General features: G+C 50.2%; 10 protein-coding genes across 10 annotated transcripts; 5 read left to right on the top strand and 5 right to left on the bottom strand. All coding sequences in view use genetic code 12, as the record gives it.

Annotated features, from left to right (window-relative positions):
• Positions 1-5472: 5472 nt before the first annotated feature.
• DIURU_002502 (uncharacterized protein) lies at positions 5473-7398 on the bottom strand (the record flags this gene model as incomplete). The annotated part of the gene is made up of 1 exon (XM_034155161.1): positions 5473-7398. The coding sequence occupies one exon, from the start codon at positions 7396-7398 to the stop codon at positions 5473-5475; it is 1926 nt and encodes a 641-aa protein (XP_034012668.1).
• A 518-nt stretch (positions 7399-7916) lies between these two features.
• On the bottom strand, positions 7917-8594 carry DIURU_002501 (uncharacterized protein; the record flags this gene model as incomplete). Its single annotated transcript, XM_034155160.1, has 1 exon — positions 7917-8594. The coding sequence occupies one exon, from the start codon at positions 8592-8594 to the stop codon at positions 7917-7919; it is 678 nt and encodes a 225-aa protein (XP_034012667.1).
• Positions 8595-9180: 586 nt separating this feature from the next.
• DIURU_002500 (uncharacterized protein) lies at positions 9181-10284 on the top strand (the record flags this gene model as incomplete). The annotated part of the gene is made up of 1 exon (XM_034155159.1): positions 9181-10284. The coding sequence occupies one exon, from the start codon at positions 9181-9183 to the stop codon at positions 10282-10284; it is 1104 nt and encodes a 367-aa protein (XP_034012666.1).
• Positions 10285-10772: 488 nt separating this feature from the next.
• DIURU_002499 (uncharacterized protein) lies at positions 10773-11750 on the top strand (the record flags this gene model as incomplete). Its single annotated transcript, XM_034155156.1, has 1 exon — positions 10773-11750. One exon carries the CDS (start codon positions 10773-10775, stop codon positions 11748-11750), a length of 978 nt encoding a protein of 325 aa, XP_034012665.1.
• A 1353-nt stretch (positions 11751-13103) lies between these two features.
• PUT2 (1-pyrroline-5-carboxylate dehydrogenase) lies at positions 13104-14777 on the top strand (the record flags this gene model as incomplete). Its single annotated transcript, XM_034155155.1, has 1 exon — positions 13104-14777. The coding sequence occupies one exon, from the start codon at positions 13104-13106 to the stop codon at positions 14775-14777; it is 1674 nt and encodes a 557-aa protein (XP_034012664.1).
• A 382-nt stretch (positions 14778-15159) lies between these two features.
• DIT2 (putative cytochrome) lies at positions 15160-16509 on the bottom strand (the record flags this gene model as incomplete). The annotated part of the gene is made up of 1 exon (XM_034155154.1): positions 15160-16509. One exon carries the CDS (start codon positions 16507-16509, stop codon positions 15160-15162), a length of 1350 nt encoding a protein of 449 aa, XP_034012663.1.
• A 333-nt stretch (positions 16510-16842) lies between these two features.
• Positions 16843-18246, top strand: DIURU_002496 (uncharacterized protein; the record flags this gene model as incomplete). Its single annotated transcript, XM_034155153.1, has 1 exon — positions 16843-18246. One exon carries the CDS (start codon positions 16843-16845, stop codon positions 18244-18246), a length of 1404 nt encoding a protein of 467 aa, XP_034012662.1.
• A 3610-nt stretch (positions 18247-21856) lies between these two features.
• Positions 21857-22558, bottom strand: DIURU_002495 (uncharacterized protein; the record flags this gene model as incomplete). Its single annotated transcript, XM_034155152.1, has 1 exon — positions 21857-22558. One exon carries the CDS (start codon positions 22556-22558, stop codon positions 21857-21859), a length of 702 nt encoding a protein of 233 aa, XP_034012661.1.
• Positions 22559-23481: 923 nt separating this feature from the next.
• DIURU_002494 (uncharacterized protein) lies at positions 23482-24036 on the top strand (the record flags this gene model as incomplete). Its single annotated transcript, XM_034155151.1, has 1 exon — positions 23482-24036. The coding sequence occupies one exon, from the start codon at positions 23482-23484 to the stop codon at positions 24034-24036; it is 555 nt and encodes a 184-aa protein (XP_034012660.1).
• Positions 24037-24453: 417 nt separating this feature from the next.
• On the bottom strand, positions 24454-26595 carry SFL2 (Sfl2p; the record flags this gene model as incomplete). The annotated part of the gene is made up of 1 exon (XM_034155150.1): positions 24454-26595. One exon carries the CDS (start codon positions 26593-26595, stop codon positions 24454-24456), a length of 2142 nt encoding a protein of 713 aa, XP_034012659.1.
• Between the last annotated feature and the right edge of the window lie 589 nt (positions 26596-27184).

Here is a 27184-nt window from a genome sequence, read left to right as displayed (position 1 = left end):
TAGTTGACACGATTCGACGGTGCCTACACTCTGTTGTGTCGCATTGAAGTCGGTGTGCCCTCTGCTGGAGACCCTCGTGGTCTCTCTGGTAGCAGGTGTGTGACTCCAGTCCTCAGGGCGAACTTTAAAATGTGGCACTCGGCAATCAGGTGAAGACAGCCATGGATGAGACAGCTGGGTCCATTTTACGCTAGTGGAAGAGCAGCTGTGGCTACGATTTATTTGCTTACGCTCCTCACATAAGTGTTCCCACGGGATTTGCTTCCTATGATGATTAAACAATGCCATCATAGTATATAATACTGTACGATACCAAGTAACAGATCTGGGTTTAGTAGCTTTTGAAACATTGTTGCCGTTAACATCATATGTTAATGAGCCCAACATAAAAATTTCCATGTAATACGAATATGCTCTCTGAACTCTTTTTTCTTTTTGTTACAAAAAGCTAACAAAGTGCGGGTTGAAAAAAAGACCACAGAAACCAGATAAACAAATGTAAAAGACTAGTACCATCAATGCTCAAATCGCTGAAGTAGTTTGGTAAGCAAAAAAACAAACCCACGGCGGGATTCGAACCCACAATCGCTCGATTAGAAGTCGAGCGCCTTAACCATTGGGCCACGCGGGCAGATTTTGCTTTGTCGTATATCTGGTGACACAACTTGGGCTAGTAAGGAAACTGCCGACTTCGCTTACTAGTCTGTGAGTGGATTGACCCTACACTGAGCCAACTGTCCGGCCGCCGCCAACTTGACCTCCTCCTGAGGCCGTATACATAGTTAGCGCGCCCAAAGCTTCAGTAACAGCTTGCATATTCTTGTTATTCTCGTGGATCATCTCTTGAATGGCCCTCATGTTATTGGTATTCTCATCCAATATATGCTTGAGAAATCCGGCCCATTCGGGCGCTCCTTGACCAGAGTTCATCGCTGTTATCTATTAGACGACCGGTGAGGATAATATTCCGCACCGGAATACTTATATAATTTTTACAGTGATCTTCTTTAACCAATCAGACGAGTTCGCTTTTAGCTGCAGCTTCATGCGAAGGCATTGATTTGTCGTCTCCCGCAGCTAGTTGGTCCGCGTCGGCATCCATGATATACTTTGCCGTTCCGAACCCGAACTCATCGGCGAGTTCCTTGAGCTTCTCCACCTCTGCATCTCTGACACCAACCGTCTACATTTATACCTAGGAATCCGGATCCGATCTATCCTATCTCCGTCAGAAATTTACCTTAGATCCCACGGAGGTTAGACCAGCTGGCTCGAATCACCCACGGCTATGGTGTAATTGGCTAACATAATCCCAAAAGGAGAGATCAGGGTTCGATACCCTGTGGCTACGGGTCACATTCCCCCTTTTGCTTGAGCACCCTACTTCAGTTATTACTCTCTCAGAGGTTTGCAGTTTGTTCTTGCTTCCTCAACTCGCAGATATCTTATCTGTTTTTTTCACGGCGGTAGGTGGCTCTTAGAGTCTTCTACAACCGTTTTTTACAGGTAGATATTAATGCATACTTATAGATAAAAAAAAAAGCAAGGATGATCAGGGGTAAAGATAAGAGACTTGTTTACGAAACCAAGGTCACCTGGTCATCCACGTGGGTTCCTGGCTCTCACTACCTTAGCTCAGACGTTCATACTTTATACGTTATTTTTACAGACGATAGATAGATACTAATGCAAGTTTATGGAAAAAAAAAAAATATACCACATGCTTTGTCGTATGATATTGGCTACACATTGTGAGCAAGTTCATGCAGCGCCATAAGAACAAGCGAAAAAAAAAAGCGAAACGTCATTGTTTGAAAATTTTTGGGTGCCCAGAGGTGAAATTTACACCAGCAAGCTTATTGAACAGTTCTTCTCCTGCTTCATGGTTGTCGTTTTCAAATCACACATCGATCAAACTCTGATGCCATACTTCCATGGTCAAGTATGTTCTTTCAAATTACCCCAATAACTTTGGCAATCTCACTATGGAAAAGGCGTGACAATATGGATGGTAAAACGGTTAGGTTCACAATAATAGTACTGTTACCCTTGTACATATATTCCTGGTTCTTTTTCTAAGCTCTGAAGGCTTACAACAAAAACGTATTTTGATACTTACTCAAACACCGGAAGAACCCCTTTTGGTATTCTCTGGTAGAACCAACCGGCGATCATCACCGCTAATGAAGTAAGCTGTGGTGATGTTGAAGACACACTCGTGGAAAGTGCTTGAAGAAAAATTGCTGGTGTCTGTAGTAGCACGCTCGTTTTGTGATAATTCAGTTTGCTTTTCATCATTTTTGCCTGGACTTTCCTTCAGGCCTTCAGCTTTAGGAATTTTCATGGCTCGGGAACGTACTGATGATGAGCTCTCATTAGGGTTTGAAGCAGAGGGTTCCGAATTCAGAACTGGGGACGGTCGCATTGAATTCAAAACATCAACCAATGCTTTTGATAAGTTTTTATAAACTCCTTCCTCTAGGAAAGACAACCATGCCTCACTTCTCATTGGTGAACCACCATTAACAAGTACAAGTCGATTTATTTTTTTTTTTTTCATGGTAGCAGGTGTATCCTAATCAGTGGCGTACGTCATAATGGCACACGCGGCAACATCAGCGAAGTCGCTGGACACTTGCGATGTACTACACTCCATGACGTGCAAGACATTACAGGGAAATTTGCATCAAAAGTTGACAATCACAGTTGCAGCTGTCGTTGTGTTTGCATCAGGAATACGTAAGACAAAATTCACGAACTTATGGAATAAACTTTGGTCGAAGGCCCAAGAATTATTCTTGAAAAGCTTTAAGATTAAATGTACTATCTCTTCGATAAGCTCGATGAACGAGGGCTCAGATCCAGTACCGATCACCGAGTTCAAAGTGAAGCTGAGCAGCGCTATTAAAATCTATTCTAAGCAGTAGCCAGGTTTTTGTGAATAATCATGGTCCAAGGGAGTGTCAAATCATAGTTGATGAGAGCTCTTGGATGCTGAAGCAGCTTGCAGGAGTGTGCGTACCATATACAGGATTGCATATTGTCTCGCATGATTGGGGGCGATTTATGTGCGTGATAACAGAGAGGGCGTTTTCTGAATCAAAAAGGTACATTTTCTACACCATAACATCCAAAATTCACAGAGCGCACAGCTCGCAAACAGCTAAAACTTCAAAGTATTTTTAGTTCAACGCTCTCAAACCTTGTTGACTTTAGTTTCATTTAATCACATTGGATCATAGCCGACCTCGGAGCCAACCCTGCACTTTACCCTTTGCAGTTCGATATTTAGTGTTTAATTAATTAGGCCATAACTACGGCTAACATTCTGGGTTTGTAGAAGCCGATCACCCAGGTCTGAGTTGGGAGTGAGTCCCTAAACTAAGGGGTTTCGGCAAGACTTCATGTACATGCCACATGAATCAAGTATGGAGTTAAGGCAAAGTTATTATCAAGCAGATCACACTTATTCAAGCAGTCTACCAAGGACTTGCCAATGAGTGCAGCACGTCCGAGGTTTATGATTGGATTGCTTCTGAAAGTCGCACGCATCATACTGCTTTCAAGAGCAGTACGAATATGTTGAAGTCTTGGACATTATGAATTCTCAACATACTCAACTCAGGTTGTAGCAACGACGCGATTGTACAATTAAAGCCTGGCCTGAGTAATTGAAGTTAATTTCCAGATAAGCCACTAACTAGCTGATGTGATTCCCAAGCCGTTGCCGTCCGCGTTTTTGCATCGACTCTTGGTGTCCTCTAATAATGCCCGTTGTCATGTGCAACGCTGATGTTAGACTTACCACAGCCAAAGTTGATGGCAATGGTCTGCACACTCAAGGTCACGCGACTTCCGTCAACATCCAAGATCGCTATCTCATTGATGTCAAATACGTCAAAGCCATCGATTGGAGACACAGAGTCTACGCCATCAAAGCATCATCATGAGATAAAGAGGTCGTTGTTGTCTATTCTTCGTGCAACTAATTCCAAGAATGTCAGCCTCAGGTTTGTTGCGATTAACGCAGACGCTAGTGGCACCTACGCCAATTTTGATTCGATCTAATGAAAATTGTTTCCAGACTGGATCCTAGTTTGGATACACATATTGATCTTGCCTTGTCCGCACAACTGAATGCGGTTATCTATATGGAAAGATTCTATGAATGTTTATAAAAGGTGTGTACAGATGATCCGAGAAACGTCAATGTCGAGGATAAACTCAAGTGTCTTTATCTAAATTCGGAGTATTTGGAACCTACATTCATTGCCACCGCTCTACTTGACTCATTTTGTGATGTGAAGGTATATCACAAAGACTTTCAGAAGATCCTAAGTAAAGTTGCAGAGGTAAGACATCATTGGATTACAACCCACAACACTTCTTTTGCTGAAGGTCAGATTCGGGATTTTGTTGAAGAAATTTTACCTTTTTTTGACAATAAAATCCCAATCAATTGCTCGCTGTTCAAGGGGAAACTCAAACAAATCATACGTAAAGAGTTTGAGCAATACCTTGACTACCCCTTTGACGATATTGATGACACTATGAGAGTTATCAGTAAGACTGGGTCAATAATTTAATTGGTCTGTTCTTCAATCGAGCCAGTGGAGCAACATTCATCCATACTTGCAGACAAAATATTGCTTAGAGTGAGAAATTTTTAGGTTGCGCTCTACTCAAACCAATTGAGGCAGTTAGTCCAATGGCTATTATAGCCACAAATTATTTTTGTTCTTGTACAATACAACAGCAGTTATTGAGTGATTTTCATCAAGAGAAAGCCAATCAAATTGTCGTTCCTCGGGGAACCATCACTGCCAAAGGGTCTGGATTGCTCAAAATCATTGATGACAAGGGGTACACGTTTGAAGCAAAGAGCTATGTTCCCGAAAGTGTGGACGAGCTTCACGTAGTTAACGCAACTCGCCCTTTCAGAAATCGGGTGAAGATGCTGCAGAAGGTTCCGGGGATAATTTGCTTCAAGCGGCTCAACGAACAAGGTTACAAAAGGAGCAAGGTTCAATGCCGCTATGATGTCTACACATATCCACAGAAAGGCTCCATGTACGTGATTTTCCATTCTAAACATGGTTATATCCCTTTGGATCATCTGCTTGAAATAATAGTGAAAATCCAAGTTTGGTCATTGATCGAGTATAACATAATTCAACGACAGAAAACTTTGCAGCGAGAAAGCTGGCTCAATTCTGATATGTTTTGGGGTAACCGTGAACATTTGCCTATTAGTAAGCTCATCAGTCAATGGAAACATTGGAGGACTGGGACTGACCATCGGTTCGATAGCGACATTACATAAAGCAATGATCAATCACATCGTTTAAGACATACCAGTGACAATATCGATTTAATACCGGTAATGAAAATCGAGAGGCAGTTTGTCTTTTTAATCGAATATCTACAGCTTTATTCTTTCATCTCGTTATATTATTGTCATTATATACATGTTTAGTCGACTTCTTCGACCGAGGGACCTTCAGCTCCAGCGGAGCCAGCAGCGCCAGCGGAGGCATCAGCACCAGGCATGCCTCCAGCAGCACCACCGTAGACCTTAGACATGATGGGGTTGGCCACCAGTTCCAATTCCTTTTGACGATCGGCGTATTCTTCCTTGGTGGCAGCTTGAGCACCGTCCAACCACGAGATGGTCTCGTCAATAGCCTTTTCAAGAGTCAGCTTGTCGCCAGCATCAATCTTGTCCTTCAAGTCACCGTTGATGGAGTTCTTCAACGAGTAGGCGTAGGATTCAAGACCGTTCTTGGCACCAACTCTAGCAGCTTCAGCTTCATCTTCTTCCTTGTACTTCTCAGCTTCAGCCACCATGCGTTCGATATCCTCTTGTGAGAGTCTGCCCTTGTCGTTGGTGATGGTAATCTTTTGAGTCTTACCAGTACCCTTTTCCAAGGCAGACACGTTCAAGATCCCGTTGGCGTCCAAATCGAAAGTGACTTCAATTTGAGGCACACCTCTAGGGGCAGGAGGAATACCCGACAATTCGAACTTACCAAGCAAGTTGTTGTCCTTGGTCTTGGTTCTTTCACCTTCAAACACTTGGATCAACACACCGGGTTGGTTGTCGGCGTAAGTGGAGAAGGTCTCCGTCTTCTTCGTGGGGATGGTGGAGTTTCTCGGGATCAAAGTGGTCATGATACCACCGGCAGTTTCAATACCGAGAGACAAAGGAGCCACATCCAACAACAACAAGTCTTGGGTCAGCGACGAGGTGTCACCAGTCAAGATGGCAGCTTGCACAGCGGCACCATAGGCCACAGCCTCATCGGGGTTGATCGACTTGTTGGGTTCCTTGCCGTTGAAGAAGTCAGAAACCAACTTTTGGATCTTAGGGATTCTGGTGGAACCACCAACAAGCACGATTTCGTTCACTTGCGACTTGTCAATCTTGGCATCCTTCAACACCTTTTCCACCGGGTCCATGGTAGCTCTGAACAAGTCACCACACAATTCTTCGAATCTGGCTCTGGTGATCGAGGTGTAGAAGTCGATGCCTTCGTACAACGAGTCAATCTCGATTGAAGTCTGAGCCGACGAAGATAAGGTTCTCTTGGCCCGTTCACAGGCGGTTCTCAATCTTCTCAACGCTCTCTGGTTGCCAGTGATGTCCTTGCCGGTCTTGCGCTTGAACTCTTGGATGAAGTGGTTGACCAAGCGGTTGTCGAAGTCTTCACCACCCAAGTGGGTGTCACCAGCAGTAGCCTTGACTTCGAAGATACCGTCTTCAATGGCTAAGAGCGACACATCGAAAGTACCACCACCAAGGTCAAAGATCAACACGTTCTGTTCACCCTTGGTGTTGCCCTTCTTGTCCAAACCGTAGGCAATAGCAGCCGCCGTAGGTTCGTTAATGATTCTCAACACATTAAGACCAGCAATGAGACCGGCATCCTTAGTGGCTTGTCTTTGCGAGTCATTGAAATAGGCAGGTACCGTGACCACAGCGTCAGTCACTTTCAGGCCGATAAAGGCTTCAGCGGTCTCCTTCATCTTCCCCAATACCATTGAGGAGATTTCTTCAGGAGAAAACACTTTAGTTTCACCCTTGTATTCGACTTGGATAGCAGGCTTCCCCAGCTTGTCGACCACCTTAAACGGGAAGTGCTTCATATCGTTTTGAACCTCAGGGTCGTTGAACTTGCGACCAATCAACCGTTTCGCATCGAACACGGTATTGGCCGGGTTCATCGCTGCCTGGTTCTTAGCAGCATCACCAATCAATCTCTCAGTATCGGTGAAAGCCACGAACGAAGGGGTGGTTCTGTTCCCTTGGTCGTTGGCAATAATGTCACATCTGTCGTTGGCGAAGCGAGCCACACACGAGTAGGTCGTTCCCAAATCAATACCAACAGCTTTGCTCATGATTGTTTGTTTTGAATTAAGGATTGCCTAGTGGGAGGCAGGTGGTGGTTATATAGTTGAGGCGATGGAAGGTGATCGAAGGTCATGGAAATGGAACCTCATGGAATGGTGGCTTAGATCGAACCTCATGGAATCCCATCGAAGTCGATCGCCTCAGGAAGGGGTTGTGGTAGTAGAAGCTCATGGAACAGTTAGTCAATCAGTTGGCTGGCTCCTCAAGGCAAGTAGTGGGCGCAAATCATGGTTGTCCTCTGTTAGCAGCAACGCGTACTAAGATCGTGTGCGCTTAATGACTGAAAACAATATTACCAGACGAGGTAGAAAAAGTCTCTAACGACAACAATACCTGATTAAAACTACTCAAAACAACCAAGAAAATTAGAGCAAACTGTCGTCAAAATAATTCCACTTGTAACCCAACTGATCCACGACTTTTGGTGGAACAAGACTGGGAATGTTTTGCAGTCTCTAGTGGCTACACATGATCTCGTGAGTGTCTATAAATGCCAATCCTAATTTTACTCGAAAAAGTCGTCCTCGTCGTCGGCGTTGTCCTCGGCAGCGTCGATCTCGGCGAGCGGGGTGGCTGCCGGAGCCAATGTGGTGTCGACTTCCTTGCCGGCAAGCACGTCCTCAAAGGTAAACGGCAACTGGTCTTCGTCTATAAGCTTCTCCATCTCCTTGCGGCGATTTCGGCGCGCTTCCTCCGTCTCCTGGATCCCCTTTTTCGCCTTGGCGGTCAAGTTAGCCTCGTTGTTAGTTTCGTGGTCATTAGGGTACAACGAGAGGTATTTCTGGCTCTTGGGGAAAAGCAAAACATAGGCGGTATCGATCTGGGCGTGTTTGAGCACCCGGCGAGCCTTTTTGATCGCTTTCTTGTCGCCTTCTTCTTCCAACCGCTTCACCTCTTTGGTGGCTTGCTTCAACTTGCGCAACGCCTTTTTCTTCTCGAAGAACCGGACCATGTGGTACTTCTTGGCCGTCTTTCTCTCCTTGAGCCGCGATTGGGCCTCTTCGAGCTCGACCCGCAACGCCTTGAGCGCTCTTTCGTTTTCGAGCCTGATGTCGGCGCCGAGGGTGTCCTTGCGCAACAACCGCTCGATGTCTCTTATCTTCTTCTTGATCTTGGCGTTGCCGCCGCCCATGGCGGCCGACACCTCGATGGAGGCTCCTCTCTTTCTCGGGGCTTTGGGCATGGCTCCAGCAGGGTGAAGGTCTGATCTGGGGTCTGGCTTCCTGCGATGAGTGCGGCTCCGATGAGCTAAGCGATGGGGTCGACAAGGGAGTATCAAATGAGGATTTTAGCGTCGGAAATTAAGATTCGGCTCGTCGAATAATTCATTTGATCAGTGGTGACCATAATAATCTGTTTGAATTATCAGTTTTCGTATTCTTTCAAGTACGGCTTCTAGTGAGAGCACTCATCACTAATTAAATGAGACAAGGGATCGGCAATAGCCCAAAGTCTACCTCTAAGTTGAATCTGAAAGCAACGATTTCCATATTGTAAGCTACAATTTGACAATAAGCATTTAATAAAAGCAACACTTAACCTTTCCCCTCACTCACTCAAATCACACTCACCAAATCTTCATCAGCATCTACCAAGATCTCTACAAACAATTCATGAGTCATATTTCTTTTGCCCTTCTAATCCTCAAGTTTATTTCTCGATTATTCCGTTAGGTAATTCCCTCGTGGGTGTTGCACGGCTGTTGGGGTCGCGCAGACCTCTTTGACCACCAACGCCTATCACTTTAATACCTTCACTGTACCTACGCCATGGGGATCCTTGAGAAGATCGCTGCCATCCAGGAGGAGTTGGCACGCACGCAGAAGAACAAGGCCACCGAGTACCACATCGGGCTCTTGAAGGGGAAGTTGGCCAAGTACCGGCGGGAGTTGATGGAGCCCACCCAGGCCGGCGGCGGCGGCGGCGGCCAGGGGTTTGAGGTCGCCAAAGCGGGGGATGCCCGGGTGACCCTTATCGGGTTCCCCTCGGTGGGTAAGTCGTCGTTTTTGTCGAAAGTGACCAATACCAAGAGTGAAGCCGCCAACTACGAATTCACCACGTTGACGTCGGTGGGGGGGATCTTGGAGTACAATGGCGCTGAAGTACAGATTGTCGATCTTCCCGGGATCATCAAAGCCGCGTCTCAGGGTAAGGGGAGAGGGAGACAGGTGATTGCCGTACTGAAGACGCTGGACCTTATCATGATGGTGTTGGACGCTACCAAGTCCGGCGACCAGCGACAGATCTTGGAGAACGAGTTGGAGCTGATGGGGATCCGTTTGAACAAGACAAGACCCGATATCCTGTTGAAAATCAAGCTGACGGGCGGGGTCCGCCTCAACCTGATCAACCCGCCCAAACACTTGAACGAGAAGGTGGTGCTGGGCCTTTTGAAAGAGTATAAGATCCACAACGCCGACGTGCTTATTCGTGACGAAAACGTCACTATCGACGACTTTATCGACATCATCAATGACCAACACATCAGCTACATCAAGTGTCTCTATGTGTATAACAAGATCGACGCGGTGCTGCTTGAGGAGTGTGACCGGCTTGCCCGTGAGCCGAATACGGTGGTGATGCTGTGTGCTTTGGACTTGGGGATCGAGGACTTGAAGGAAGAGATCTGGCGCCAGTTGGACTTGCTTAGACTCTATACTAAGCGTAGAGGGGTGGCGCCGGTGCTTGACGACCCCATGGTGGTGCGTAACCATCTGACGGTGCTGGAGGTGTGTGACGCCATCCACAGAGACATGAAGAACCAGTTTAAGTACGCGCTTGTGTGGGGGCTGAGTGCAAAGCACTCGCCGCAAAAGTGTGGGCTCACCCACGAAGTGCACGATGAAGACGTCGTGCAAATCGTCACCAAGTAGACGTGTCTACTTATCATATACATCCTCTGGGGTTGTGTATAAAATCATCGAATACATTTTAATTGAGAAACCACAGTAATACCTTTATGCTTTCGATACTCTACAACAAGCCTCTACCAAAAAAAATGAAAATGCGTTCAACATAATTGAAATCGAAGGTTGGTTTAATGGTGCCATGATGGCAATACTCAATGGCATGGCAGTTGATAAGTAGTCGATAAATATTCGCTTTACAATTAATTGGGATTTGAAAATGTCAATTACCGGGGGGTCATGTAAGAATTTCACCACATTCAACTGCTCTTTATCGTCAACTCTCTCGACATGTTTATTTGAAAGTCAACCTTTCTATTAAGATTCGAATTCCCATGTATACCCCAGAGGGTAGTACGCGTTTATCGCCATGAGCCGCACTTACCCGATTAAGCCCAAGTCCAATCGACACCACACTCCACACCCTACCCCCATACCTTCACCGTGACCTCTGAATGTCGAAATTTGCGGGCCTTCCCGGTATCGACACGTCGCTGAGAGACGTGTATGAGACCAGCGATACCGAGATCGTCAATCCCCAGCCGCCGCTGCCCCCGCCTAATGAGGATATTATAACCGAAAGTATCGACGCCAGAGGGGCATTATTTCAAAATCTAGATCTTGGTTTTGGTGGAAATGGTGCTAGACTATTTGGGGAAACAGAGACTACGCCGAAACTGGGGTTGGAGACTCGTCAACAGCGACTACTACGGATTGCCAGAGAACTAGAAGAACTCGAGCAAGAAGAGGATGACACCGAAGAAATTGAGCGGTTGAAACAAATGGTGGAAGCGCTGAAACAACCACTGAGGTATAGCGAACACTACCAGGAACTTGTGGCCCTATTTAAGCATGTATCAGTGGATCATCCATCAAATGAAATGGGGTCATCTTCAGTCCAAACACCATCACCTATACCATCTCTGGGGCTTTCATCAGTGGAGAAACGTGTGGCTAGTCTCGAAAGTCGTGTGGGGGATGCGCCAGTGCTGACAGTGGTGGCCGACTTGGACCGCAAGATCAATATTATTTATAACCCGGAATATGAGCTTGGAAAAGTTCAAGATAAGCTCAAGGTGTTGAGTGAAGACTATGAGAAGTTGATTGCTAAACAGAAAGTGTTTGAATTGGAAGAACCCAAGACGCCACACCCGGTACAAGTGGAACAGCTATTCAACCGGCTACCGCAATTTGATGCTGTAAACGAACAGGTGCCTGGAATCATTGATAGACTACAAACATTGGCTTCGGTACACGCCGAGGTGGTAAACTGTGTTGACGCTAACCAGAGGTTAGACCAAGTGTTGGCGCTGATTGAAGCCTATATGAAGAAATGGGACGCCCATCTTGATGACGTGGCGGAGCAGTTGACGGCGAGTGAAGAGGCATTCGCTGAGAATAAGCGGAAGCTCCTCGAGGAGTTGAAAAAATGAAGCATTCCTATATGGGGGTGAGGAGGGAGTTCAAGGGTTAATGAAGGTGGACATGATGGAAATACATAACTAATAGACTTATAAGATAGATAATACAAATAGACATGTCAGTATATCGCACTAGAAATAACATTTAAGTGCTTTGATTGAATTTTAAAGATTTTCTGGTAAAATTTAAAAACTACATGAAAATTTTAACAATTTATGAAATTTTAGGGAATACCAATATGGCTGCAAAACACGTATTAAATTACTCTAACTCATGGATCCCCCCCTTTAATAATCATGTTTATTGTTGGGATAATAACTACAACGAGATTGACATGTGGTGTTGGTGTAATTCCCAAAGTACAATTGTCTTAGACGCCACCCATATCAAAGCAAACCGATGGAAACATGGAAAAGAAGCGAGGAAAGCAGTTTATAACTATATGTAGTCATGAATGACATCTACGAATCCACGTTTAACTCAAATTTGGCTACACTGTTTACACACCTTCAAATCTCGGCAACGACTCCCCAACCTAGAAAAAAAACGTCTATTCTCGAATCAGCAGTCATGCAGCAGCGTGGCTAATCTGTATCACCTGCATCGGCCGAGATTTATTCGATATGTCAATTCCGTCCACACACGTAAAGACTGATGGTGACGGTGAATAACCAATTTATCAAATCAAACACCGTTAAAATGGTCGACGTTTGATTTGACGTAGGCATGGTAGTAGCCTGATTGAGTCTCAGAGTATATACCACACCATTGGGCTTCCCCTCAGGAGGATCTCATCGCGAGGTGTCCAAGGCAATTTCCCCAAACTCCACCAGTGAAAGCAGAAACAGTCAAACACCCAAGGTTCCCCCGCTTTTCCCGAGCCCACATAAGCGGTTTTCTGGCCCCAGTCACGGCGTCGCTGACCATTGCAGGCGACTTAAACCGCTCGCCAGCGGCAGCGGTTCCGACGATGCCGCGTCCCCGTTGCGCACAGGGAAACGCTAAGCGACAACAATGGCAACCACTAATACGAGTATAATCTGTCTGAGTCCCATCTTAAGCACCAATTATAACGACCATTGGAGTCTATCATCACACTAATGCCAAGTCATAACAATACTTTGCCAGTGTTTATTCTGGATGGTCACCCTAGCGTCTCTTGCCCTTCTCGCTTGCTCTTACCTTATTGCGTGCGCAGCTATATACACGCCGCACCCCTGCCCCGACCCATATAAGGCCCCCGCCATCCCCATGACCCGGACCATCCCCTCTCCCAATCCAATCACTAGATGTTGAGAAGACTGGTCGCCAGAGCCGCGAGAACTCTCCCCCGTGCCGCGATCCCGCGGGCGCGTCCCTTGGCCATGGCCACCGTGAGAACGGTGGCGCAATTGCTGACTCCCAAGCTTCCCCCAACCAAGAACGAACCGGTGCAAAACTTTACTCGTAACGACACGAAGGAATGGGACTTGTTGAGAGCCCTGATCTCGAAGTTCACCATCGGCCTGGCGCTCGAAGTGCCCTTGGTCATTGGCGGCGAGAAGATCTACAAGCCGGCGAAAAAGCCCCAAGTGAACCCCGCCAAGCACGAGCAAGTGCTTGCCTCTGTGTCGCAAGCCTCTGACACTGACGTCAAGGCGGCGATTGAGGCGGCTAAGGACGCGAAGGCGGCGTGGGCGGCGACCCCGTTCTCGGACAGAGCCGCCATCTTCTTGAAGGCCGCCGACCTTATTCTGACCAAATACCGCTACGACATGCTTGCGGCGACGATGTTGGGCCAAGGGAAAAACGTCTACCAAGCCGAGATCGACTGTGTCGCCGAACTCGCCGACTTCTTGCGCTTTAACGTCGAGTACGCGCAACAGATGTACGCCCAGCAGCCCGCCGAGACCTCCCCCGGCGTGTGGAACCGGGCCGAATACAGACCGTTGGAAGGGTTTGTCTACGCCGTCACTCCGTTCAACTTTACCGCCATCGCCGGTAACTTGGTCGGGGCTCCTGCCCTTATGGGTAACACCTGTGTGTGGAAGCCCTCGGCTGCCGCTGCCCTCCTGAACTACCTCTTGCTCGGGATCTTAGAGGAAGCCGGTTTGCCCAAGGGTGTCATCAACTTCATCCCCGGTGACCCCGTCGAGGTTACGGACGTCGTCCTTGCCGACCGCGAGTTTGCTGCCTTGCACTTCACTGGTTCCACTCAAGTGTTCAAGAAGTTGTACGGCGACATCAACCGCAACGTCGCTGAAAACAAGTACCGCGACTACCCGAGAATTGTCGGTGAAACTGGTGGTAAGAACTACCACTTGGTGCACCCGCTGGCCCTGGTCGACCACGCGGTGTTGCTGTCCGTGAGAGGCGGTTACGAGTACCAAGGGCAGAAGTGCTCGGCTCTTTCGAGATTGTACGTTCCCGAGCTGATGTGGCCTGAATTCAAGGAGAAGTTCGTTCTGACTGTGGACAAGATCACCATCGGCAACTGTGCCACTGCTGAAGGGCTCAACAACTTCATGGGCCCCGTCATCCACGAACAGCTGTTCACCAAGTTGAGCCGCGCCATCGACGAGGCCAAGCTGGACCCCGAGCTTGAGATCCTCACCGGCGGGTCCGTCGACAACTCCACCGGTTTCTTTGTCCAGCCCACGTTGGTGCAGACCTCGAACCCCGACCACCACTTCATGAAGACCGAGTTCTTCGGCCCCTTGGTCACCGTCTACGTCTACCCGGACCAGGAGTACTCGCTGATCATCAAGAAGATCGACACCACCAACGAGTACGGGTTGACGGGTGCCGTGTTTGCCACCGACCGGGCTGCCATCCGCGAAGCTGAGGAAGGCTTGAGATACGCCTCGGGCAACTTCTACATCAACGACAAGTGCACCGGGGCCGTGGTCGGCCAGCAATGGTTCGGCGGCGCCAGAGCCTCGGGCACCAACGACAAGGCCGGGTCGGGCAACATCTTGCTGCGGTTCGTCCTGGTGAGAAACATCAAGGAGAACTTCTACGAGTTGACCGACTTCAAGTACCCTTCCAACTACAAGTAAAGATATCATGACGCCTAATGTATAGCATAGAATGTGACGAGCAAAGCAACTGCAATTGTACGATTCTTGTAAGATATTAGCAGTCACCGAACACCGGTACCATTGCCTAATGGGGATTGATGTCATCGCGGGCTCGCAATCGGGAGTTGATGTTCTAGTAGTTTAAAAGCGGTAGTGTGGTAGAGAAGGTCGTGTCGTTACTTATTCGGTGGAAAGAGTCGTTCGAAAACCAAATTGGCGATAATCGTTTGGCGATACGACTCCCAATTTCATGCTTGCTGTGTATTATCTATGCAGGAAGATGGCGACAATTTGGTAACCACACGACCTATCACCTATAATACATGGAGCCAGGATACAAGAATCCCAAGTTATAAATATACTAGTTTTCTTCATCTACTTTGGTAAACTTCATTTTGAGGTTTACGGGACAAATGGGTCCCGCTGGCGTCCACTTTTCTACCCATTCGGGATCTAATGCAACGTTGTAGCGGTTGACCACGGCCATAACGAGCTCAGTACACTGATGTAAGGCGAATTTCTGGCCCAAACACGCCCTCTTTCTTCCATGAAAGGCAGGCAAATGAGCCATCCGTTTAGCACGTTCGTAATTAGCTTTCACTTGTTCCGGAGTACTCCCCCAGCGAGATGGGTCAAATAAATCAGGATTTACCCAAATCAGTGGGTCCCTTCCAGTAGCATAATTATGGTAGCCAACATAAGTATTCTGAGGGATTCGAATACCATTGACCTCTATAGGTACAGATGTCTTACGGTTGACAATTTGCCCCAAGGGAGGATATAATCGGAGCGTTTCGTACATCACTGGATTTAAGTCATCGGGGTTAGCCCGGATTTGTGGTGCTAACCCGTATTTCGCAACCACATAGAGTAGCGAAAACATGAATAATAAAGGGTTTTCGTGGCCGGCAACCATTAGGATAATGGCATTATCCTCAAATTGCTTTTCGGTGATGTCGTCGTGGAGAAGCAGCTGGTAGAGGCGATCAATGGCTCCACCTTGACGACTATTGGTCGTAAGAGTTCGCGTGAAATCGTGTCTAAACTGAGCGATTTGCCGTTTAACTAGCCATCTCGACGGCACAATAAGATCAAGCCAAGCGAACGCCATGTACATCGGTTTGAAGATCACTTTTTTGATCCCGTTAATTTGTGGCAGCCAATAATCGATATCAATATCAACACCAAGCACCAGTTCAGCAACATTTGTCAACGCCAAGTTTTGTAGTAGTGGTGCAAATGGTTGCTGATCAAGTTTGGTGACGATATCGGCGGTATTCGTGGCAATTTGGGAACAGTCAGGGTTTTGGATAGCCGGTGCCATAATGCGACGGTATAGCTTCCAGGCGTCACCGTGAGCACTGATGATATTATCACCAGTGTAGTGAGCAAGCACCGAGTACGGGATCTTGTGTTGGTTGCCTGATTTCGTAAATTTATCCACATGTTTCCATAACGTAAGCACGTAGTCAGGACGAGCGAAAACGACGTTCCAGCGGCCAGCAAAGTAAAGATTGACGGTACCATGGGTTTCAAACGGCTTTCTCAAGTACTTTTCGTATACTTGAGTTTGGTCCCATCCCGTTATTAAAGGGAGAAATGAGACGTAGAAAGGAATGGTAGGGATATTGGAGGGGAAACTCCGTGGTGGGAGCACCACCCGGCGGAATCCAAGCAATAGCAGTAGAGTTAGGACAAGCCAGACAATCATAGATTTGATTTACAACTGGACATGTTGGTTTTATTAACGGCATTGGCCTATTACTTCTTAGATGGTAGAGCTTCTCTCACTACAACCAAAATTGCCCAATTCTCATCTGGACCTGCCAAAGACAAGATTCACCGGAGTAAATCTGAAACAATGGAAATTTGTAAGCATATCAATACTAGACTGAAGGTGATCACTTAGGTTGGTATAGCTATGGTCTGGCTGAGACTACCCCAGTAGTCCCGCGCTCACAACCTCCCGCACTCGTCCTAATGCGCCATCACCAACCACACCCTCATCTAATCCCATACACGCCCCTAGTCTGGCGGGTCTTCAATGCGACGACTGGCGCAGCTAGCTAAGGCTCGTATCAGGCTACAGCGCAATTTCCTAATCCGACAGCAACAGAAAGAGCTACCGCTCAATCCCTGGTTCACGGCGGTGGCGTTTTTCGAAGAGCTCTGCTATACCTACGAAGCGTACAAAAACTACCTCCAATCACGCCCAACTGAGGCCAGCGATGAGATTAAAGAATTGCTCGACACGCTCGACCGCCAGGTGGAGCTGATCAAAGCGGAAATCGACGAACCCCGCCGGTTGATCATGAGCGGCTTTGCCCTAGAATTGGCGCGTTTAGCCGCCGACGAAGGCGAAGCCATTGCTCACCAGCAAGCGGAAGGTGTTGATGACTCTGACACTGGCGAGTCCTCGGTGATAGCTCATCCGTCGGAGATCATCGAGGTATCGGACTCCGATGACGATGACATCAAAACCGCCACTTACGAAGGAGGACACGGTTCTGGCACTCACCGGCGCCGAACGCCAATCTACGAAGTACTACTGGATGACGACGAAGACACCCTCAATGATAATAATGGCACTATCGACGGCAAGCCACCAGTGACCCAAGATGAAGATTTTAACGCTCTATGTCAGCAATGGAAGCTGGAACTTCGGCGCCACAAACCACAAACTAATAACGGCGCCAATAACGGCACCAATAACGGCGCCAATAACGGCACCAATAACGGCACCAATAACGGCGCCAATAACGGCGCCAATAACGGCACCCAACAGAAACGCAGACAACCCACAAAGAACAAGACATCAAAGCCAGCGCTGGCCGCTGGTGCTCATCGCATACCCTACATCCATGTGTTCCGGGTGGCGCCGCCGAAACCGAGAAAGACTGGCGCCGCACGTGAGTCTGCCAGGCCCGTGGTCACTAAGCCAGCTGTCAAACGGCGCCGTCTCCCGAACGGCCCCGCGGGGATACCTGCCCACGCGTCGCTGTTCCATCTGTGGTTCTCGCAATCCCCGCCTCCTGAGTCCCACCCTAACGGCCTTGTCGAGTGGACCGAGGTGCCGTGGACGAGTGACCACGAGCAGATCGTCATCCGTCACTTCCAAGAGAAATCGTTGACGGTGGCCCAGGCGTCGATCGTCAACGAGTTTGCCGATAAGGGCATCGTCATCCCGCCGCTGTTGGTGGGGTACCTCGCCTACCACTACGGGTTTCTCGAGCTCGACGGCATCAGCAGTGACAGTCTCATGCTGGCGTTTGACTACGCCTACGAGTGCCGCGAGATGGTGCACCCGTTTGACCGCCACGTCGCCGAGGTCAGAGACGACATCCACGGCCTCCTCGACGTGGCGTTGCTGGAGCAGTTTGTTCGGTGGGGGTGCCACTTCCGGTTCCACACCCGCCAGCTGGCCGACGACGTCGTCCTCATCAATTAGCCAGCATCACAAACTAAGCCACAGTATATAGTACCCAACGAACCAAACAACAAAGCTAAGGCCGAAGTCATCAAGTTGATAGACATACTCAATTAAACCGGTTTTCTAGAACATTGATTATGCTCATAGTTACGATATTTAGCGTTGGTGAACCATCACGAGCAGTCCTCGCCGATGCCTTAAACCATTAAGGTTCGATTCAAGACGTCATCGGCATTATTGGTAAGTCTATGTCAACTTATACATTTTGTGTATTGGCAGAGCCAGAAAGACTTTCTATTTTCAATACCATTAAAGTCATCGAATACTGATAGGGTACTTTGGCGAAGTCATTAAATACTATCGTTATGCTGATGGGTCATTAGATTAATGCTAGGTGATTGTGAGTAATAATTAAGTGAGTGTGCGTTTGTCGTAGCGTAGCCAATGAAGGCGTAGGGTGGGGGTTGGTCAAAGGAAGCAAGGGAAGCACAGTGGCAAGTGCCATGGATTAGCGATTGACGAAACGATGCGTCGTAACACGTTAACAGTGCATAAAGGGTTTGGTTGAGGGCTTGCCGAGACGGGGGGGCGTGCGCTGCCACCGTCTGCGATGCCCTTCCTCTCCACCCCGCAGAGTGGCTATGGCAAATGCGGGGAGAATAAACCAGGATAATAATTATCTGGCTGCCGCCGCTCTGCAACTGTGGGCTGATCATTGTTTCCCGGTGAGATTAGGCGTGGGGTCGTGGGTGTGGTTGTGCGTCAACGGTAAAGCGTATGGTTCATTGCCTAATCGGGAAATTGATGGGGCGCCATCGCTTACCCCACCGCGCACACAATCTGTGGGGAGGAATCGAGGCGACATCGCCGTTGGGGATTTCTATTTTTGCAGCTCCCCAAGCAAGTGGAATTTGCATCCACACTGAAACTCTGACGTCTCTCGCCTGGTATTTTGTGGAACACCCAAACCGATGATAAGGCATCAAATAAATACCCTGCCGACGCCATGGCATTGGGGACACAAATCTTCATCGAGGAAGAACAGGACACGGCCGCTGCCGCGGCACCGGCCACAGAGAGTACCGCCGATTCTCGGGTCACCGGGGTTCACGTGGAGAGCACCACCGCCGTAGGGGACGTAATTGCCGCCACTGGGGCCACCAAAGAGGAACAGCGAAAGCCCTGAACCCAGCAGATAAGGGGCAGGTTGCACGTAGCCATGGTTTCGGGGGCCAAACCGCTCCCAGCAGTCCTGGCACAGTAACCCGTTTTTCACCTTAGTGCCGGTGTTATTACACTTGTCACACATGAAACGCTTAGGGTACTTCCAGGGTAAGTTCCGGTTCGGGTTCCAGGCGTGGTCGCTTAAGTAGAAACGGTACCAACAGTCAAGACACGCTTTGCCGTTGCGGGGCTTGAAACCCAGGTTTTTGCACAGCGAGCAGAAGAAATGCAGCGGGTAGTTCCAGGGTAGGTTGGCGTTGTTGTTATAAAGCGACGACGAGGCCAGAGAAGTGCCTGAGGGGCGAGAACTGGTGGGTCGGGCACTGGCGGGTCGCGAGCTTGCCAGCGAGCTGGGACGGGCCGGAGGCGGTTTGCGGCCACTGGAGCGAGCAGGCAATGATGAGGAGGAGTGGTTGCTGTGGCTAGGAGCCGAGGTTCGTCCCGTAGGCCTCAGCGGCGGCGGCGGCGGGCGGCGTTGTGGGAGCAGTGGCGTGGACGCCGAATGCGGCGGCGGACGGCGGGCTGGCTGCGGCGGGGGGTTGCTGGTGGCCTCCTCATACGTGGGGAGGTCTTCGTCGGGCGGTAAGGGCGGCAGATCGGGTATATGATGGGACATTTAGGGACGGAGTGGTGGCGACGGCTACCGGGATTATAGATGACTTGTGGGGCGCTGCGCCTCCTGCAGGTAATCACTCAGGAAACATCGGTGCAGCAGAGGAAGGTCGAACTATCGCACTGAGATTAAAGTGGCAGCCGTAGAGATGGTCACCAGAGATAGTGCTCAGTAGAGAAAAGGGCTGATATAGGATGGACTAACAAACACTCTAACAGCTATAAACATAAATTATTAGTATTGATTGTAGTCTTTGGTTTTTGTTTTGATAGTCCTACATGGCTACATCATTCCCACTAGCTACACCAGTCCTTCAACTTTGGCTACAACTTTATTTTGATACTCCGCCACGGTTAGGCTTAGAAAGTCATTGAGCTGGGGATTCGGAAAAACCGACAGCGACTCCGCGTCTGCTGATATTGTTTGCTGACGCATTGAGGCAGTTAATTGCAGGGCGCCCATATTCCGGATAACGTCTTGGGGGCCCGGGCTCGTGTGCGCGAACGTCAATCGCTCCCAACGATAATCTTACCTCTGGTTCTGTGTGGGGGCAGCAGCAGCAGCAGCGGCAGCAGCTCGGTGGTGCAACCCACAGGACAATGGCGTCTACCTGCCGCCGAGCCGCAGGCCCCCCCCAAAACGGTTTTGCCGAGAGCGCTAACGGGGGCGGTGCCGGCACGACAACTCCGACAACGACGGCACCTTCTCATTGGATAACGCGGTCCGCGGTTTCAAAAGATAAGTCGTGTGACGATAACGCAAGCCAGCAGCGTTTACATTTTTTTCATCTGCTTTAGCGTTTGAATTTCTCGTTTACTTTTCGTTTTGGGTGGAGGAAAAATACTCGGAATCTTGACGGTGAGTTTAAATGGTGTTTAACTGAGGAATGTGAAGAAATGTGGTAGGCAAAGTGACTTGACGAGGTAGGCAATACTCTATGATCATTAGGTACACGTCTGAGCCTGATAATGTATCTTAAGTGTCTTTACTGTTTTACTCTATAGTAGTGATTAATTAGGGTAATGTCTACCCTTTTTCTGAATAAAACTTAAAAGAAACTTGTGACTATGCAATAACCAAAGATATACAAATCTATCAATCTCCATCCACCTCAAAAACAACTCTATTCTTCCCACTCATGCTATCTATAGTTTATATCTATGAGCGGTGGACACGCCGTCGTCAAAGCCGCACCGAAAAAAAAGGACGATCCACACAACCATGATGTGGCTCCTGGAACGACAAAGTGAGTACCGCAAATGCCAGAAGAGACGCTGCCTCTGAGGCAGCGTTGCAGTGATTATTTTTCTTTGAAGTGACTAACGTTAGAATTCGGGGTGGGGTTCACGGCGGGGGGCATCTTCTTCTTCTTCCTCGGGATGATGACCCTCTTCGACCTGGGGCTCCTTGCCCTCGGCAACATCCTCTTTTTGATCGGCATCATCCTTATCATTGGTCCGCTGCGGACACTTTCGTTTTTCAGCCGTCCCAATAAGATTCGGGGCACGATATGCTTTTTAGCCGGGATCGCTTTAATCCTTATGAAGCACGCGTTTATCGGGTTTATGTTAGAGCTGGCGGGCATCTTAGGATTGTTTGGTGATTTCTTCGGTACCATCGTCCAGTTCTTGCGGAGTATGCCCGTAATCGGGCCCATCTTGAGCCACCCTTTAATCGCCCCCACCATCGACCGTTTGGCAGGTATCTACCCGTTGCCGATATGATAGACCCAATCAACAACTTAATAGACAAAGAAATAGACCAGATAAGGTCAGAGATGTTAAAAGTCTCTTACAAATTCACTGGAACTCTTCTTAAATGGACCATAAGCCTTGGGGCTACCTCCAGTAATAATCCCGCCAAATCAAGCAGTTTGCCGCCGACGTCAACCACATAGTGGGAGGGAGTACTAGTAGCACTGATATTGACGGTACTAACGCCCACCCTCGACCAGTAGGCCCATTGAGCTAATGGTAGGGGTCCCAGCATGGTAGCGCGCACCTGGACGTTAGCTCCCAAAGTAGAGGCATCATCACTATCGTCAGGCGCTGTAAAATCAAACCATATACCTCCCAATTGGTTATGAAGCTGATGAAGGTTTCTCAGGGATAATACGGTGACGTTTGAAGGCAAATTGGCCCGGATATAGCCCACCACTTGGTGCGGGTGGTAGTACCAATACAGCCACCATTTCTGCTGGTTTGAGCCGGAATTGGCGGGGGTCACCGCTACCAAGGGTAAATTGGGAGCCTCCACTGAATAGGGAGGCCTCGGATGACCTTCAAATTGTACTGGTTGGAGCGGGATAGCCGGAATGGGGGTCATATCCACGGGGTGGCGCGTGTGGCAATTGGCGATTATCGGCGGCATTGTCGGCGATAAGCCATGGTCCACCACCACTACGTGGACCTGGGGAGTGTGTAGTGCCATCCAGTAGGCGAGGACGTAGCCGGCGACGCTGTAGTGGTGGTTGAGCACCGCCACCACCGTCATGGCTAAAAATCGCGGGGTTTGATCTTTTGAGTGTGGCGTCGTTGCTAGTGCGCGGGTAACGCCCACCCCCGCTTTTCTTGAGCCGCACGATTTTTCACTAGTAGAAAGTGGGGTCGATAAATGGCTATGTTGAGAGATTGCTAACGGCGTAGCGATCGCCACGCCAACGGGGGGACAATGGCGGGGGGCGGGAGCCGGATAATCAATCCTCCATTGTCCCAACCAGGGAATAATATCGGGACTAAGAGCCCGGGGACATTACATTGTAGCACTGTTGTTAGCGGGGTGAAGCGTAGGATCGCCCACCTGGCCAAATGGGCTCCTATCACCGATGGAAATTATTTTCATTTGTTGATAATTTTTTTTGTTTTCTGTCTGTGCTGTTTTTGGCTATGCATTAACGGGGAGGGCAATTTGCAGGCAGCAGCTGCGGGGCCCAACGTTTTTTGAAGCTCTCATTTCGGTATCTCTCGGTTAAGTGGCCCTGACTCATTAATATCGAGAGACAACCAGCTTTCACATACCAGACACCCTGTAGCCGTAAGCACGGTATTGATGACGTTGTAAGTCTCGCCACCGACACCTGTACCACCAGATAGCTGTTAAAGGTACTTCTGACTCAGATAGAAGCAGCTATTGGAAGTGGTGATTGATCACTATTTTTTTGGCGTTGGCGAAACCCCACAATACATTGGCAACTGGTCGCCGAGATTTACATTTGCTGGCTTTTGAAAGAAAAATGGTTCGATCCCGAGTATTATCTTGGCACTTACTATTCTTGGATTCATGAAAGGAATGGGTAGTATGATGAGTGCCATCGCGTCCTGCATATAATCTCACTAGTCATCGCGAATTTACTCGAGTACCAGCACCACCACCACTACCACCATTATATCCTCCCAAATTACTATTTGAAACCAATTATGAGTCGACGACAGGAGATTAAGGAGAAGGAGGCGTTACAGGCTCGTTTCCAGCATGCGATGACTCAGAACTCGAAGCTCGCGTTGAATTGGCTCCGTCCCAATCAGGCAGTCAACAATACCAAAAATACGCCCGCGGCGCCATCGAGCCAAGGTTTGACGGCTGCTCATGCTAATCAGTTTTTTGATCTACCGGTGGTGGCTCAGGGGGCTAGTCTTAGTGAATTATCCGTGGCGAAACTGGGGAGAACTGTCGGTCAATTTGTTAAGGGCACTACCCCGGCTAAACCCCACGCCGTCACCAAACCCCGCAAGCTGAAGGCGATGCAGGCGTTGCTGAACAAGATGAGAGACGATAAGCGGTCTCAGCTTAATCAACGGGCATCGGCTAAGCCGTCTTATTCGTCAAAACCGTCGAGACCTCTGGTGCTGGCATCAAAGGCAAATAATGGCAATAATAATAATGATGATGACGATGATTCGGACTCTGATTCCGATGGCGAGGCTAAACGTAAGTTTACCGCGAAAAAAGTGGTGTCGAAGAGGCCGTTTTAAGCTCAAATAGTTACCTGCATCGAATACATTTATCATCTCATCATCGTGGGAATAGCATAGTACATATAATAGAAGTCTGTGGATTTTGCATCAGTGCATCATAATAGAAGCTTGTTTCATCACCGGTTTCAAATGCTGTCGCCATCACCTGATGAAATCTGAAACATGTTTCATCTGGAAACACTCACTATGTAGTTTAATGTTCACAAAATCTCAACAACGCGTCGTTGTCCCTACACTGGTCTCATTAAATCGTCAGTATTAATGCTACAGGGTCCGTTTCGTGGCCACAAAGTTCTGTGACACGATTATATACAACCTTGATAGTCTTTCTGAATGTCATTAGTGCTCCATGGACTCATCAGAGTCTCTTCGTCTTCATTCTCGTTAATGGCTCCAGGTCCTCTCATTGGTCGCCTACTCGATGCGCGCTCGTTTGGCCAGGGTGGCCAGCGCCGAGTCGTCTTCTTCAAGCAACAGAGTCACCGGCACCGCCAGCGACCGTCCGTGTTGAGGCGGATGATGCGACGACGCTGGCGCTGTCGCCGCCGGCGCTGCCGGCGCTGCTCCCGCGGTGGCGCGCTTGTCGAGCGCCGCCAGCGCGAGCGCCCCCCCTACTGACGGCAGCGGCAGCCGCAGTGCCATCGGCATCGGCGGCAGCGCGGTGGCGACGTCGTCAAACGGCGCCATCCCGAGCAGCGGCACTCGCGCCAGCAGCCACAGCAGCACGCTCAGCTTGTTGCTGAACAACAGGTTCGAGTGCAGCAGCGCCATCGCCAGGTCCAACAGGCCCTGCGCCAGCTGGTGGCGCAAGTGGAGCTCGACCAACAGGGGGCGGATCATCGCCAGCACGCTCAGCTTTTGCGCCGACGCGCGCGCTCCCGACGGCGCTCCCGGCGGCGACTGGGGACGCTGCTGCTCCCACTGCTGGTGCTGTTCGTGGAACTTGAACAGTGAAAGCCGGAGCATCAGCGGCGGCGGCAACTTCAGCGCCAGGCGCAGTGGCGGCGCCAGCAGCGGCGCCAGTGTCGGGCCCAGAATGCTCAGGGTATTGCTCAGCGGTACTGAAGGCGGCGCGCTAGGTGGGGCGCTGGGGGTGCCGAACGACCCCATGCTGCCGATGCTGCCAATAGAACCAGCGCTAGGGCGCTGGTGGTGGTGGTAGCTTGAAGAGCGACTGGCGGCGGCGCTGTTATGGGCACTGGCATGAGCGCTGATCGCGCCGCTAGCGCCGCTGGTGCCACTGGAAACCAGGCCTTCCGCCAGCAGTGGCTGTTCCGATACTAGCAGGAGCTGGTTGTGGCCGTGAGTGGGCGGCGGCGCCATGTGTGCGTGGGCGCCAGCGCTGCTGTGAGCGCCGCTGCTGTGAGGAGCGCTCGGCGGCGGCGGTGGCGCCGGCGCCAACGGGTCATACAACAACGACGGGTTCCGCGGTCGTGAAGCAGCCGCCAGCAGCGGGTTCAGGTGCCAAATCTTGCGGAAATGTGGCTGCTGGTGGTTTATCGGTGCCGGCGATGGCGTCGAGTGTATCGGCGCTTGGGGCACCGGTGGGGGCGCTGGCGCTGGCGCTGGTGCCTGCGCGACTGGCGCCGGCGTAGGTACTGGTGGCACTCCCAGCGCCAGGGGCGCCGGAGGCGCCTGCGCTACCAGCGGGTAATGAGGAGGAGGAGGATATGGGTGAGGTGGTGGCGCCGGCGACTGATACGGCGCCCTCGACGGCGCTCCCGACTGAGGGGCGCTACCAGCGCCAGTCGCGCTTTGGGCGCTTTGGGCGCTCCCAGCCGTTTGCGGTGGCCGCGGGATCTGCTGCCCTGGTATTGCCGTCGGTGTCGACACTGCCGGCGGTGGCTGGTGAGTATGCGCCAGAGGTGGCGGTGGCACTCCCGGCACTGCCGGCGTTGGCATCGGTGCCGGCATCGCGCCCGACGGCGCTGGCGGCGGCGCCATCATCGGCGGCGGCATATATGCTAATTGGGGATAAGGAGGGTACCCCGGCGGCGGCTGCGGGTAGGGTGTCGGCGGTGCGCCGGCGGCTCCGGGAGCGCCGGGCTTGGCGTAGTACATGTTGGGGTCGTAGTACTGGGGCATGTAGTATGAGGCCGGCGCCGGCGCCGGTGGGTCGTAGGCGCCGCGCGACGAGTGGCTCAGCAGGCGGCGCTTGATGTAGATAAGGCTCTGTTCGTCGTCCTTCTTGAACCGGCCCAGCGAGTGGCGGAACTCCCATACTGGCGCCCGTTCCGAGTGGACGCCGGGAGCAGTTCCGGCACTTCCGTCGTCGGCAACACTTCCGACAGCTGCCGACAGCGGCGCCAGCGGCTCCAGCACTTTATGGAAGCCGTACATGTGGAGCTGGCGAACGAACAGCGCCACGTTGCCGTGCTTAAAATAGCCCGTCAACGCCGCGGCGAACTCCTTATCGGGATGAAGCAGAAACGTGTTGTGGTCGGGGTTATCCTCCAGCCACCAAATCAAGTTGGAGAGGCGGGGGTCCTGGAGCATCTGGTAGAGCTTGTGGACGAAGGCGTTCTTTTTCACGGGGGGCTCGGCTTTTCGGGTCATGGTTCATTAATTTTGGTATATGGTGTGTGGACGGGGAAGGAAGGTGACGGCGAACGGTTGTTTCAGATGACACTGATGAGACAGGGGAATTGGTGTTTTGGTGGTGATGAAACAGGGGGGCGGGCGGAAACCGGTTCGACGACGCCCTTAGTAATGGGCCCAAACGTCGTCACTGGCGAATGGGGAGGAAAATTCGGTGCACACACGGTTAATCGTCACACAAGTAGCAAACGGTGGGCGGAGGAGGGAGGGGGGTAAGGTGGAAGGTATAGTAGTGTGTGGTGTGGCAAGCCCGGAGGGAACGCTCGGTTCTCTTACAGGGGGAATCTGAAACGAGGTTTCAAAAACGACGAACGGGGAGCTGGGGGCGGTGTGGGGGGAGGCAAAACCAGCCCGGCTGGGGCCCCGAGGACGTTTATAACCCGGTTGGCGTGGGGCGAAAAAAAATAACCTTGCCGGGATGTCAGTGGCGGCGCTCGCTAAATAATAATATCTGCCAGAGGCAGCGGCGAGGGAAATCGAATGATAAAAAATATCCGTGGCCGCATGCTTGAGGAGCGCAGACGCTCCGAAATAAAAAAAAAGTCCC

This window comes from Diutina rugosa, assembly GCF_008704595.1.
Source record: "Diutina rugosa strain CBS 613 chromosome Unknown scaffold42_size129173, whole genome shotgun sequence".
Lineage (NCBI taxonomy): Eukaryota > Fungi > Ascomycota > Pichiomycetes > Serinales > Debaryomycetaceae > Diutina > Diutina rugosa.
Note: the sequence above shows the minus strand (reverse complement) of the source record. Positions and strands in the feature narration are given on the sequence as shown.